General features: G+C 41.1%; 1 protein-coding gene across 1 annotated transcript; it reads right to left on the minus strand.

Annotated features, from left to right (window-relative positions):
* Positions 1-833: 833 nt before the first annotated feature.
* Positions 834-8,178, minus strand: LOC125540997 (ABC transporter G family member 1-like). The gene is made up of 8 exons (XM_048704504.2): positions 7,792-8,178; positions 5,600-5,679; positions 5,024-5,488; positions 2,250-2,333; positions 2,037-2,162; positions 1,744-1,932; positions 1,537-1,623; positions 834-1,457 (listed from the first exon to the last, which is right to left on the minus strand). The coding sequence occupies exons 1-8, from the start codon at positions 8,171-8,173 to the stop codon at positions 834-836; spliced, it is 2,037 nt and encodes a 678-aa protein (XP_048560461.1). The 5' UTR covers positions 8,174-8,178.
* Between the last annotated feature and the right edge of the window lie 6,230 nt (positions 8,179-14,408).

The following is a 14,408-nucleotide window of genomic DNA, read 5'->3' on the forward strand; positions in this document are numbered from 1 at the left end:
ATTCCTCCAGTATCCGGGAGTTGCATAATCTCATAGTCGAATGAATATGTATTTGACAAGAAGAAAGCAATAGCAATAAAACTGAACGATCAATATGCTAAGCTAACGGATAGGTCATGTCCATCACATCATTCTCCTAATGATGTGATCCCATTCATCAAATGCCAACACATGTCTATGGTTAGGAAACTTAACCATCTTTGATTAACGAGCTAGTCCAGTAGAGGCTTACTAGAGGCACGGTATTTTGTCTATGTATCCACACATGTATCAAGTTTCCGGTTAATACAATTCTAGCATGAATAATAAACATTTGTCGTGAATAAGGAAATATAAAATAACAACTTTATTATTGCCTCTAGGGCATATTTCCTTCACACTGTTACAACAACAATGTGTTCTCGTTACTGCGAGCACCCTTGTTACATTAATAATGCCCATGGTCAAGAAAACAGAACCATCAATAATACATTAGTTGGTCGAGAGGCCCGACTAGGGATATGCTTGTCGTTTATGTTTCAACGAATGCAACTAGGTTTTACTGCAAATCTCACATTCAAGAACCATTGCAATTCTAGCTTAATTATCCATATGGAAGTAGAATAATAACAACTTTGTAATTGCCTCTAGGGCATATTTCAACAAGAGTTTCAAACCCAGTGAGTTGTAATCGATCTAATAGATTATTCGAGGTGTAGAATGGTAAATTACTCGAGATCTCATAAAATTATAAGAGTACAATTATCTCAATGGTCTCATACAAATATGGCAAACAACATACATGTATGATAGGATAACAAACACCTATTTTACCCTTCATACACAAGGTATCATTACACTTTTGCTATTAGACATTTTATGAATGGTTTTGCCATTTTTGAAACCTTTATAATGACCAAGAAAAGAACCCTATATATAATGACCATTCCAAGTAATATCGCAAGATCGACCCACTTTGAGTAACCTAACTCCACTTGTAAGTTGTTCTTTAGGATATATTGGCCACTAATGTCAATGCCCCCGACAACACCGAAATCTTGGAAGACCAAGCCCAAGAATTCATTTTTGTACAATCCTTGAGTTGTATACTTTTGGTAAGATATGTAGTAAGTTGGGTACTTCCATATTGGTTTTGGGAGGTCATTTGGAAGCCTGAAGAAACCAGCGTTTAGCATTAGTAACCCTTGTACTCCAGAACCCATAATTATACCTAGGAGAAAATCAGGCACAATTGCTGCAACAATCATCATCAAACCCTCAACCAACATTGTGCATGTCCATAGAGTGGCAACAAAGAAGAAGAAGTGTTCTATTCCTCTTTGAAGTCCAGTTAGGTAATAAGCAATTGCGGCAGGTAGTATAGAGATGAGGCCCAAGTATAGAGTTGATGAAAGTGTGTTGGCTATTACAAATTCAATGGCCCCATAGTGTCCACTCCGCTGCTCTTTCTCAAATATCTGCATTTTCCAAATTATCATGTAATAGAAATCAACAAAAACAAATTAGACTTGTTTTGGAAAGAATAATGATACCCACCTTCATATCCTCTACAAATGATGGAAAACCTCCGATTGCCATCATTGTCATGAAGGTTGATGTGAACATAAGCATAGATGCTCGTGCCTAAAATGGTTGACATACAAGGAGTAGTAAGTCAACCTACTGATACTTACTATTTTCACTTTTTATTTTATAGATTAGAATTTTACTTTTTATTCTATAGATTAGAAATTGACTACTCACTTGGATTGATGCATAATTGTCACCAACATTGAAGAAAATGGTCCCAATGGTTAGAAAAAGTGCGATATTGATAACAAAACGTAACCAATAATAGCCTATGTCTCTGTGCATGTTAACCATTGATCTTTTAGTTAGGACAATTGATTTGGTCCAAAAGGTTGCTTGCCTTCGTTGAAGTACATGGTCACTCTCCTAAAACAAAAACAATGGAGATGCAAAAGCATATAAGTGAGACATATATAATCTCACATACTCAACCCAATGCATCAACTTAGTCCATATAAAGAAGAGACCTGCTTAATTGTTTTGCTTGCTTCCATTTCAGTTCCTAAAATAGCAAGAGAGCCAAAAGAAGCTACTAGAGTCTGGATTACTTTTGCAGCATGTGCCAAATTTATAGCTGATTCTTCCTGAGCTTCCTACACGAACATGATGTATACGCCTTTCAGTTTCACTCGAGTTAAATTTGCCATAAAAAACAAAGCCTTGAGAGAGCACCTTCATACCTCAAAGTCTGTGTTTATCATCCTTAAGAAGTGATCAGAAGGATTCCTCCTCAATGGGCATGGGAAGCCATTAGCATCAAAGAACTACAAGTTACCCAAATGAGCATGGATGATTATGTACACACTGTAGAAATAATCTTTCATGAAAAAATATATAACCTAGCGATACCTCACACATATCCATGTGAAGGTATCTGGTGTGTACTGACTTTCTACCTCATAAACATAGAGAATATAAATAACAAAAGAAGACTAGAATAATTGCATTAACCGCTAAAATAGAGAAAGATACGTGACTTGTAAGACTGTGTGAATATATTTTACACACGTTTGAACTCCTACAGACATTGGAATTACTTAGAAAGTCTAGGCTATAAGTAATTGAAAGACTCGGCCTTTCATTATGTTTGAAATATTCATAAGAAGTGTTTATTTAGTTACTGGGTGGATTCTTTGTCCACCCCTTTAAGCATGACATCATGGCGAGACTGACAAGGAGATCCAGGTGTGGACCCGAAACTCGATGCCAGGATGTACTTGCCAGTAGCTATGGGTTGCAAGAGTATCCAAGAAATTCTTGCTACAGCCGAAAAGTGAGTCACGGATGGATTGGAACTATAGCTGTTTGTGGTATTCGGGTGTCATAGGCAGTTATAAAACCTCTGATGATATTTTTGTTACCACTAGCTTCTGTCCCAAACGGTTTAGCAAACTGTATGTGATAGGAGTTCCCAATGCTCTTGATGTGGTATTTTGTGGTACTGAATTACATTAGTCAATATTGTACGTGCTTTCAAGTCAGAAGTAAATATTTCAAGTGTTTGCTATTTATTGTACAAAGAGACATTTAAGTTGCACTTGCATTTAACAATCGACTGGTATGAAGCTCATTAGTTTTTTAAGTCGTAAGCTCATAGTTTTGTATGCACACTTGTCCTGTGTGCTAAAGCAACTTTCTTAATAATTGTATCTGCTCGGTGTTAATTAGTTTGTTAGACATGTAGGTGTCAAATTTGACGTTGGCAGGTCTATACTTTCCGTCATAAAAATCATAATGTTCAATCTGATACACACCTTCTCTATGTAGAAATGATTAGAATGCACATGTTTAGCAAATCAAGAGCATCCTGCCATCGCTATCTTGTTGGAGTATAAATTGTTTTAGCTTGCCAGTTTATCTTAGTTAAAGTGTCAATTGGTCTCTCATGCCCCCAAGCTGTTATTTCTTTCTGCAGTGATTTAACTATGTTTCAATTTTCGTGCAGTGATTTAATGCAATTATATTACTGCCCTATTATATACAAATTTTTTCCCATATGAAACTTCCAAATATTGTAGTCGTGTAAGTGGAGTTGGGGACAACTCTCAAACATGGTGATGTGCAATTTAGAGAATACATACTCGAGAATATTGACGTTCTCGGCAATAGTAATGAGCGATGTGAAACCCGTACTAAATGCTGGATTTTCTATCACCCTCATGAAATTCTGCAGCTTTAGCCTTTATAAAATGGACCACAAAGGAAATATAATGGTTCTAAAAACCTCTACTGTTAGTTTCATGTCATTAATTGGGATATAGATAGTTATCATTTCTTCTTTCCATTAAATGTGTTTATGTAATAGATATGACATTTTACTAGTTGTAATGAGGTCTTTAAGGTCAAAGTATTGTTCAAGGAGCAGCATATAGAAAATGTACATTAGCACGCTAGCTAAGCAATATTTTTGTAAGATAGAGGATTTGGATGGCATTTGGACAAAGAAAGAACCCGTATAAGGTACATGGCCACCAAAATATCTCGAGATTTTACCACCCGATGTTTTTCAAATGCATGTAATCAAATTTCAGATTATGATGATGGTGGTGCGGCTATGCTGAATAGCTAAGCACACAACAGTCGTAGAGGTTAAAAGTGGAGATGTCTTTTTTCCTAAATTCTAGGCCAAATTTTGTTACTTTTTTCGCACTGAGGGGGAGGGGCGATCAAATTACTACAAAAATGCTAAAAATCTGACATCTGATTTTCAGGCATTGTAAATCGAACGTTTTTCATGGCAATTTATATTGGCGTGAATATGGTAAATTTAGTTTGTAAGCACGGCAATTTCCTGGCAAAAAAATGAGCTAAGATGGATTTATCATGCTCGTCAGCTAAACTTGTCATTCTCCGCGAACATAATTTGCTATGAAAATTGTTTGATTTGCCAGGCCTAAAAATCTGACATTTGCTCGATATTTCGGGTCAAATTACTATTGATCTGTTTGGATCGCACCCGGTTCCGCTTGGCTAAATTTTTTGGCGTTGACAGCAGCGAAGGCATCTGGTTGGATGGGGTCTGATTTTTGGCTCGCCCTATACCCTGTGGCTCCTCCCTATTAAGTAACCAATTTTTGGGCAATCCACTGACGGCTGAATTTATCCAAACAGAGCCTATAAGCCCCTGTATTTGCGGTTTGGTTTCTCTATCCTGAGTAATACTGGATATATAAACACTGCGCCATGTGCCTATCACTCGCTCAGAAACATTTGAGGACATTGGTTATGTTGCAATTCAGGCCACAATATTGCACTAGATATGCTTTCACAAACCATAAGTAAAACTAACACTAATACCAGGACCAATGTTTTCTAGATATGCTTTCACAACACTGAACTAGATATGTTTTCACAACATTGAACTAGATATGTTTTCATAAATCATAAAGTAATACTAACACTAATAGCAGGGCCACCAACCATTAAAAACATTAACTGAGTAACGTACACGTACCTCTATTGCCTTGGAAGCTGGCCCAAAATAAACCGCCCTCCCATTGGCCAACAGGCAGAGGCCATGGAAGAGCTCGAACACCTCTGTGCTTGGCTGGTGGATGGCTGCGACGACCGTCGTCCCATTCCTTCTGGCGATCCCGGCGATGCGGCTCATTACGTGGTACGACGCGGCACTATCAAGCCCACTTGTTGGCTCGTCAAGGAAGATGAGCGCCGGCGACGCCAGCAGCTCAATGCAGATGCTCACTCGCTTCCGCTGGCCACCGCTGATGCCCTTGCAAACGCGCCCGCCGATCCGAGTTCCGGCCACCGTGGCGAGCCCCATCTGCCGGATAACATCGTCGGCCCACGACCGCTTCTCAGCCGGCGTCAAGGAGTCCGGCAGCTGAAGCTGTGCCGAGTAGTGCACCGCCTCCGCCACCGTCAACGTCGCCATCAGCACATTTTCTTGGGTCACATACGCCTTCATTTCATGCACGTGATCGGAGGTTGTTAGGGAATTACACGCAAACGTCGAAGTTTAATTACACATCTATCAATGTCGGGCATGCGAAAATATATATGTGGAACTTACGGAGGTTGCGGATGCAACCTTCTGACGGCAACCATTGATCAAGATGTCTCCCGTCCCTTTCATGTTAGGTCTGAGTCGTCCTGTTTAAGCATATACATATATGTATATGTAAGTACAGATCATAAGTAAAGGAGAAATGTATTGACAAACCAAACATTAACGTTGTCCAAAATCAGTATGGTTTAGATGAAGTAACAAGTGCCGCCCACAATATTATGGGAAGAAGATGACAGATAGCGAAATCCAAGCAGGAGTACCAGAAAGCGTGTTTCTCGTTCGACAATCATGAGGCCGGGTTGGTTCGCACATCTGAATTTTATTCAAGACTATTTATGCATAGAAATGTGGAAGCGGTTATTTCTTTTTTTCAAAGTGGACTATGACATCTTTATTTCTACATTGGCTATCTGATCATCTTTCTATATTTACAGAAAATGCTTGCATATATTAAAACCTTGTGTGCAAAAGAAAAAACTTGTGTGTAACTTTAGATTTGAACTAACCAAACTAAAGGTTAAAAATTCATTTGATGTATTTTGCGATCTATCTGCAGGCATGTTATTTTTCAGGTAATATCACAAAATGCAAGGGTATATATACCCAAAAGTGCTAGACGGCCGCGTGGTTTGCTGAGGCGGCCGTTTCGGGGGCGCCGATAACTGTTTGGCAACGATGATGGCGTCAAGAGGAGTTTGGGTCGCAGCTCGGGCTTTGGTAGTCGGATCTTCCCAGCGTGCCCGAGGTGCTTTTTAGGGCACAGTCGGCGCAAATCCTGCATATTTCCCTTGTGAGGCTCGTCGTCAAAGTCGGAGTTGTCGGTAGTTGGCGCATGTGGCCATCTGTTGGCATGTGTCGTCATTGCTCTGTGTAGCTGTTTGTGGGGGCGGCTTCGTTGGGGGAGCTCTATGGTGAAGTCGGAGTCGTCCGTTCAGAGGTAACCGGTGATGACGATGACGCTTGCGACTCCCCAGCGGATGTCTTTTCTTCTTTGCAGCTCATGTTTCATGTCGGTGGCCAGGTTGGCCGGTGGTGTCCATGTTATATGGATTGGGTTGTATCGGTTTTAGCCCGGTTTTCCGTCAATTAACCAGGCAATTCTCACTTCTTCTTAATCAATGAAAATGGCAAGTCTTTTGCCTCGTTTCAAAAAAAAGTGCTAGACCTAGGTAATCCTATGTACTCCCTCTACGTAACCTTCCTAACAAACCTCTCCACTCCCCTGATTTCAAGTGGGTAGGGCCCGCTCCCTTAATTTTATCCAACAGAAAAATGCCACGCGAGTCATTACGTAAGTTAAGTAAAACTGTTTATGTAGGTGTAGCATTACTCATATATACCCATAGACCAAGAAATTGGCGGATAATTAATTAACCGCTCTCGTACAATATGTCTTTTTCTAAACCCTGGAAATTATGGTTGTCCATATCATATAGATGCAGAGACGGGAAGATGGTGCGATTACTCTGTCTAAAGAAACATTGGTGCATGAGCCATGAGCTATGTGGCATCACCTTGGATGCAACATATCAATTACTCCTTTTCACATCGGTGAGCTTATGTTTGCATCATATTGCACCAATTAACCGATCACACTGTAAATTATGGTTGCCCATATCAATTACCCTTTTTCACATTGGCACTTTTTTTGACGTTGACACAAGGGGCACAGCCGTCCAAGTAGGAGCGTGTTAGCCATGCACTTTTTTTCTGACAAAATTAGCCATGCACTTAATAGAAACACATGATAAGAGCAGAACTATTTACTGATATTTATTTTATTGTACAAATTTCTAGTGATTTTTTAATGTATTTTTGTGTCACACACACATGTAATGTTAGTGGATATCTTTTAAAGAAATGAGCCCTCGTCTATTTTCATTGAAGAAACCGCCAAACAACTTACAAAGTTCCTAGTAGCAAAACGAAACAAAACTAAAGATAGCAACACGTTTAAAATAGCTAACTAGGACATTAGCAAAATTACCACGTGTTATATGTGTTAAGCAACCCAAACTTATTTATGAACAAAGAACATTAGCAAAATCAGAAAAGAAATTACAGTTGGAATACAAAAATAATATTCATATCTTAGAAATAGATTGGAAGTTTTTTTGATCAAAAGATAGAGTGTAAGTTTACAGAAGATGAACGTTTCAAGTTATCAGCTTTTTTGTAAGGTAGGAAAGTTATACCAGCCAAGGTATCAAGCAGAGTAGTTTTGCCACAGCCCGAAGGACCCATGAGAGCCAGCACTTCGCCGGGGCGCGCGTACCCGCTAAGCCCATCAAGGATCACAGCACGGCTCTTTCTCCCGTTTATGGCCGTCACCGATAGATCCTGCCACTTCAGAAATACCCCGGCAACGCCGGACTCCACATTGTTCACTACCCCATCGGCCGGCGAAGCCTCCCATGGCTCCGAGTTAGAGAAACAACGTGGGAAGGAGATGGGACTTGACGGCCACGCCGACCAGCCGCGCCATGAAACCATAGCAGTGCTCGACGACGTCGTCGACTGTAGTGGCCTGGTGGGACTCGGCGTCGGGGCCCATCTTGGCAGTGGTGACCCTGCCATATATATATACGGTGTGTGCTTTTTGTGTTGTTTGAGGTTTCCATGTGTCTACCAGCGCCTTATATAGGTCCAAAGTCGTGTGGATGTTAACTGGCTGGTCATATTACATGCGATGTGTCTTGTTAAAAGCCAGAGACTCTTCCTTCTGGTACAGCTGCAATAATGAGCAACTTTTGGTTTAATTAATCAAGAAATAAAGTGTGATGGTGATCTTGCACTACTAAGGATCGTCTAAAGAAAGGATTGGATGTTTCATAGTGACACTAATAGCTTTGAACCACGTGAAAAAATAAGACTAGCTTTGAACCTGAATTTTTTTTTTTTGAAAAGGAGAATATACCCCGCGAAAAAACAAGACTAGCTTTGAACCTGACTTTGACATACCACAACGCCACCTTCTCTATTGTCTCTACCACACCAGCTAAATGCAAATTTTGGACTGAAAACCACTTGTTTCTATGCTCTCACATTTCAAAACACCTCAAAAAAATCTAGAAATCGTCCATAATTTATTAACTAAACTAGATTTTCTTTTCGCTTTGGCAGACAGCTTAATTAGGACAAACTCCTTTATTAAGTTTGGGCCTGATTGAGGGTCTGTGTTGACAAACGTAGTGACGTGATAGCACGATATGGGTATCTTGGTTTTCTAATGAGAAACGCTGTTTTGGCAAATAGCTTAGGACAAACTCCTTTATTAAGTCTGGATCTGATTGAGGGTCAGGGTTGACTGACGACATGACGTGATAGCACGATATGGGTGTCTGCTTGATTTTTCTAATGAGAAACGCTAGGTGGTTTCAGGCCGAGACAACTTTGACGATCCAACAATAACGTTCAAACATGCAAGTTGTCGTTGGTCTCTTCCTGTAAAAGACGTAATGAAAATGGAAGCCGTACGTGTGCCCCCTGTTATATCGAGAAAAGATGCGAGATCGATATATATCGTTGGCAGTTGGCAGATCGGTGGCACTGTCATTCTAGCGTGTCTCGCTCTCGCGCAGATTATCTGGTTGGGACGTTGCTGGTAGGAGCAACAATGCTACAGCTACGGCCATTTTTCCACAGATTGGATGCTACGGACATAGTTGTCCTCAATTGGTTGGGAAGAGAAAGGCCCCACCCTAAAAAACAGGAGGGAGGGGATGAATTAGGGGGATCCGCCTTGTCTGCTCCTTCTTCATGCTTTCATCCGTGCTCCCACTTCATTCTATGGTTGTTTTTTTTTCCTTTCTAATCTAATTATCTCCCTCCTGATTTTAAGAGGATAGGGTCAGGCCTTATTTTGTTTCAATCAAATCAAGCCACGTACGCGGGAGTACAGATGAGCGCACACGTGGGGAGCAGGCAAGTCTCGTCCGAATTAAGAGCCAACACGTACTCCCGTAGATCTCTTTCCGTGAGATGTGTCCGTAAGTGTATCATTTTCGTAGTAGGAGTATATATGTATCGTGGTACAAGGCTACCCATCATTTGATCTTTGCTTCGGAGAAAAAAAAAAGTCCATTTGGTCTTCCTGCCTCGACGGCTCCGCCATATTAATGATGCTAAACTAAACATATGCATATAAGAATTATCTGAAGTCAAACTTTCTAAACTTTGACCATATTTATATGAAAAAATATTAACATCTACTTTCTCTGTTCCTAAATATAAGTCTTTGGAGACATTTCATTATGGACCACATACGAAGCAAAATAAGTGAATTTACACTTTAAAATGCATCTATGTACATGAGTACATCTATATGTGGTTTATAGTGAAATCTCTACAAAGACTTATATTTAGGAACGGAGGGACTACAATGCTAAATTTATACAATATAAAAACTAAAGTCATGACGCATCTGATGTTGTTAATTTCACATTCTGAATGTTGATAATTTTTTCTATAAATTTGGTCAAAAATTATGAGGTTTGACTTCAGACAAATCGTATATGCAAACTAAAAACAGTTTTGCTAGAACTCATCTAGATGAGATATAATTTGGTCTCATTCACCTTTTATAGCCATTGGATGTGATGCTAAAAGATGCGTGTGTGCTGATGTGGATTGTATCTGTTCTTGTTTTCAAAATGAATGAAACCAAATTATATCTTATCTAGATGAGTTCTAAATACTCCCAACTAAAAATGATCAAAAAGGAGTACTACAGGTTTGCATCCCGTAACAAATCGTCCATTAACAAATCGCCCGTGCGTCGTCCTCGCGCCCGGCGGCCGCCTCCTCCTGCCTGCGTACGCAGCCGGTGAGGCTAGGGACCCGCCGTTATCATGCGATCCATGTGCTCCCTGGAATATAGCACGGGCCCTTTTTTCTCCTATGATACTGTAATCTTTTTCCCTTTTTCTGTGATGATATGGCACTGTAATCTGACGCATGCCTAGTGAATCAGTCTGGCGCACGGTTTGAATTTTTTTTTGAAGGGAAAGCCTCTCGGTATTTCATTTCTCAGCTAAAAGAGTTACATCATTTATTACATAAGAAAGAATGAAACTGGTGGATCTCCATCCCATTTAAAAGAAGATTGAGTACCATAAGAATGCTTAGCCAGATTGTGAGCAACTCGATTAGCTTCCTTCGGGTTGTGTTTGAAAATAACTTCATTGATCATCCTAGCTCTTACAAAACAGTCAGCTAAGGTTGCAGTATAAGGATCAAAGATCTCCAGCTCTCCATTGCACGCGTTGATTAACTCCAAACAATCAGACTCACATGTGATATGAGTGCAGCCCAATTACTCAACTAGCTCTAGACCTTTTAGCAGGGCGAGGACCTCCGCCGAGGCAGCATTTAAGATCATCTGAACAGGGCTGGCCGCTCCTGCAACAGCCTCACATGCGCTATTACATATAACGGCGCCAACATCACCCGTACCATCTTGATTGAAAGTAGCATCAACATTTAGTTTATAGCATCCTCGGCTTGGCTTTTCTCACAATATTTCATGTGGTTTGCTGGAATAGGAAACAGCTCCAAAATTTGAAATTAGTGCCTGAATCACAAAGGCCGAGGATCCGCCACAGATTCGCCCTTCACCGCCTCCTTCCTTTGTCACCATATTACATACCCAACATTGGCACACTGTTTAATTTTTTTCGGCAACTATATTTAATTCATAATCATATCCTTTACAATAAGCGGAATCAGGAAATCGGAAGGTTTATCAAGCCACACCCTTGACTCCTGACCCAAGAAACTAAAACGAGCAATAGTATGAGCGCACTCGTTTACATCACGCACACAATGATTTATTGTCGCCTTGCCGAAAGAACTCATCAACCTTCGACAATCGTCGGTAATTATCGCACCTGACGCCCGGTAGTCATCCGGATTCTGGATAGTTTGAACAATCTCCATAGAATCACTCTTAATGGACAAAAAAAAATGCCCATCTCCTCAGCAAGTCGTAGTCCCAATAATAGCGCAAACGCCTCCATCGTTGGAGCGTCCATTGCATTCGGTTTATATTCTATGGCCGCTGCAACAAAACCTCCCTTCGAATCTCGTAAAATAGCACCACTTAGCCCTGCACCTGAGTCAACATGATATGAAGCATCAACATTAAACTTTATACAGCCTGATGCTGGTCTAGACCATCTAGTCTGTCGTGGAGGAACTAGCTTCTTTTCTGCTACCCAGTTAGCAACGATACCCCTAATCTGTAGAGACGATCGTGCTGACATACCAATCTCTTTATCATGGGACACTTGACGTCATTCCCATCAGATATACCAACACACAACCATAGCCAATTCCACTGTATTTTCTCCCTGGAACGAGACACCACCAGGTAAATTGGAGCATATTATCTCATCAAGTATCAATGAACCAGACATATGCTACTCAGCAATTGCGGCCACATTCGCACCTAGGCCAAGTTCCTCCCATACCTCTAGCTCTGCCACATATAAATAACATGTGCTTAAGGTCTTCAGGATCTACCTTGCACACCGGACAAGTCATTGGAGTTTTAATGTGTCTATTCGCTAAATTACAGTAACAGGGCACAATTTCGTATAGAGCTTTCCAAATAAAAATATGGACTTTGGGGGGGGGGGGGGGGGGTTTAATTAGTTAGCTCCAGCCTCCATCCGTTTCAGCTGCACGCATCCAGCGGTATATGTGCGTTGGGCCCTGGAACGAGACACCACCAGGTAAATTGGAACATATTATCTCATCAAGTATCAATGAACCAGACATATGCTGCTCAGCAATTGCGGCCACATTCGCACCTAGGCCGAGTTCCTCCCATACCTCTCTAGCTCTGCCACATATAAATAATATGTGCTTAAGGTCTTCAGGATCAACCTTGCACACCGGACAATTCATTGGAGTTTTAATGTGTCTATTCGCTAAATTACAGTAACAGGGCACAATTCCGTATAGAGCTCTCCAAATAAAAATATGGACTTTGGGGGGGGGGGGGGTTAATTAGTTAGCTCCAGCCTCCATCCGTTTCAGCTGCACGCATCCAGCGGTATATGTGCGTTGGGCCCTGGAACGAGACACCACCAGGTAAATTGGAACATATTATCTCATCAAGTATCAATGAACCAGACATATGCTGCTCAGCAATTGCGGCCACATTCGCACCTAGGCCGAGTTCCTCCCATACCTCTCTAGCTCTGCCACATATAAATAACATGTGCTTAAGGTCTTCAGGATCTACCTTGCACACCGGACAAGTCATTGGAGTTTTAATGTGTCTATTCGCTAAATTACAGTAACAGGGCACAATTCCGTATAGAGCTCTCCAAATAAAAATATGGACTTTGGGGGGGGGGGGGGGGTGTTTAATTAGTTAGCTCCAGCCTCCATCGTTTCAGCCGCACGCATCCAGCGGTATATGTGCGTTGGGCCCGCAAACCCGCAAAGAGTCTTGGATTCGCACAGGGGATAGCTGACCGGGGCCGGCCCATTTGCAGTAGGGTGCTGTGAAAAATCAACAAGAAGTGAACGCACGAGGTGAGCGTCGGGGGGGGGGGGGGGGGTGTTTAATTAGTTAGCTCCAGCCTCCATCGTTTCAGCCGCACGCATCCAGCGGTATATGTGCGTTGGGCCCGCAAACCCGCAAAGAGTCTTGGATTCGCACAGGGGATAGCTGACCGGGGCCGGCCCATTTGCAGTAGGGTGCAGTGAAAAATCAACAAGAAGTGAACGCACGAGGTGAGCGTCGAACCCACGACCAGCGGCACATCCGCCCGCGCTGCTGCCATCAGAACCAATTCACTCTACTGAAAGATTTGCAGCCTGATACTAAAGAAACAAACGTCAGCGACAAAACTTAAACACTAATTTCCAAAAGAAAAACATCCCACAAAAAAGTATGTGAACCGGAGGGATCAATCCCACAAAGAAGTCATGTCTTCGATCGTCCAGTTATTTTAGAGAACAAATCATAGACTTTTTTGAACAAATCGCGAAATGTATTCCAAAATTCACATTTTTTTTCAATTTCTGGACAAAATGAAAATATGTGAACATTTTTGGAAATTTTGAAATTCTAAATTTTCTGAATTTTCAAACATTTTTGAAGAAAACCAATTTTAAATTCTAAACTTTTTGGAATTTCTGAGCAAAATTTAAGAGCAGGAACATTTCTCGTAAAAATGAATAAATTTTGGAAAATGCAAACGTTATTAAACTTTCTGCACATTTGTTGGGAAAAATTTAAACTTGGAAAAGAAAAAAAGGAAAATGAAACAGTAAAAGAAAAAGGAAATAAAATAGAAAGGAAAACATAAGAATTTGTTCAGTAACCTTCCCAAAACCGGGAAAACCTTGCTGGAAACCTCCAGAATGTTCCCAAAACCAGAAACTGAAAGCTTCCCGTATAGCTACAAAATGGGCCGGTCCAGTGTGCTCGATATCGAGCGGTGCCTATGCGTTGCGGCGACATTGCTGCAACATGCGGCAAATAGCAAAAGCACTTTGTGGGAGCCCCGCAAGGGTTTACTTTGGTGGGCTGAGAGCGCGTCAAGTGACATGCTCTTAGCCACGCTGACACATGTCACATGCTGGATGCTCCCTCGGGATTTTGGTTTTTATTTTTCTATATGCGTTTTCAGCTTTTAGATAGTTTTTTGTCTTGTTTTTCAGCATTTTCATTTTTGCCCGGTTTTTCATAGGGTTTGGAGAGAAAAATGTTTTTTTTCTTTTTGTGGAGGTAGATATTTGCTTCCGTGATGTGACTCTTGGAAAGAAAAAAGGAAAAAAATTGCTTCCACAGGAG

The sequence above is a fragment of the Triticum urartu genome, chromosome 2A, assembly GCF_056163025.1.
Source record: "Triticum urartu cultivar PI428250 chromosome 2A, HENAU_Tu73, whole genome shotgun sequence".
Lineage (NCBI taxonomy): Eukaryota > Viridiplantae > Streptophyta > Magnoliopsida > Poales > Poaceae > Triticum > Triticum urartu.

Bases quoted from the DNA above. Each gene is read 5' to 3' on its own strand.
- LOC125540997 (XM_048704504.2), bottom strand. From the start codon at position 8,173: ATGGCAGGGTCACCACTGCCAAGATGGGCCCCGACGCCGAGTCCCACC. The intron at 2,163-2,249 runs GTATGAAGGTGC...ATGTTCGTGTAG, and splicing joins TGATAAACACAGACTTTGAG to GAAGCTCAGGAAGAATCAGC. The intron at 1,458-1,536 runs GTGGGTATCATT...TGGAAAATGCAG, and splicing joins CATTTGTAGAGGATATGAAG to ATATTTGAGAAAGAGCAGCG.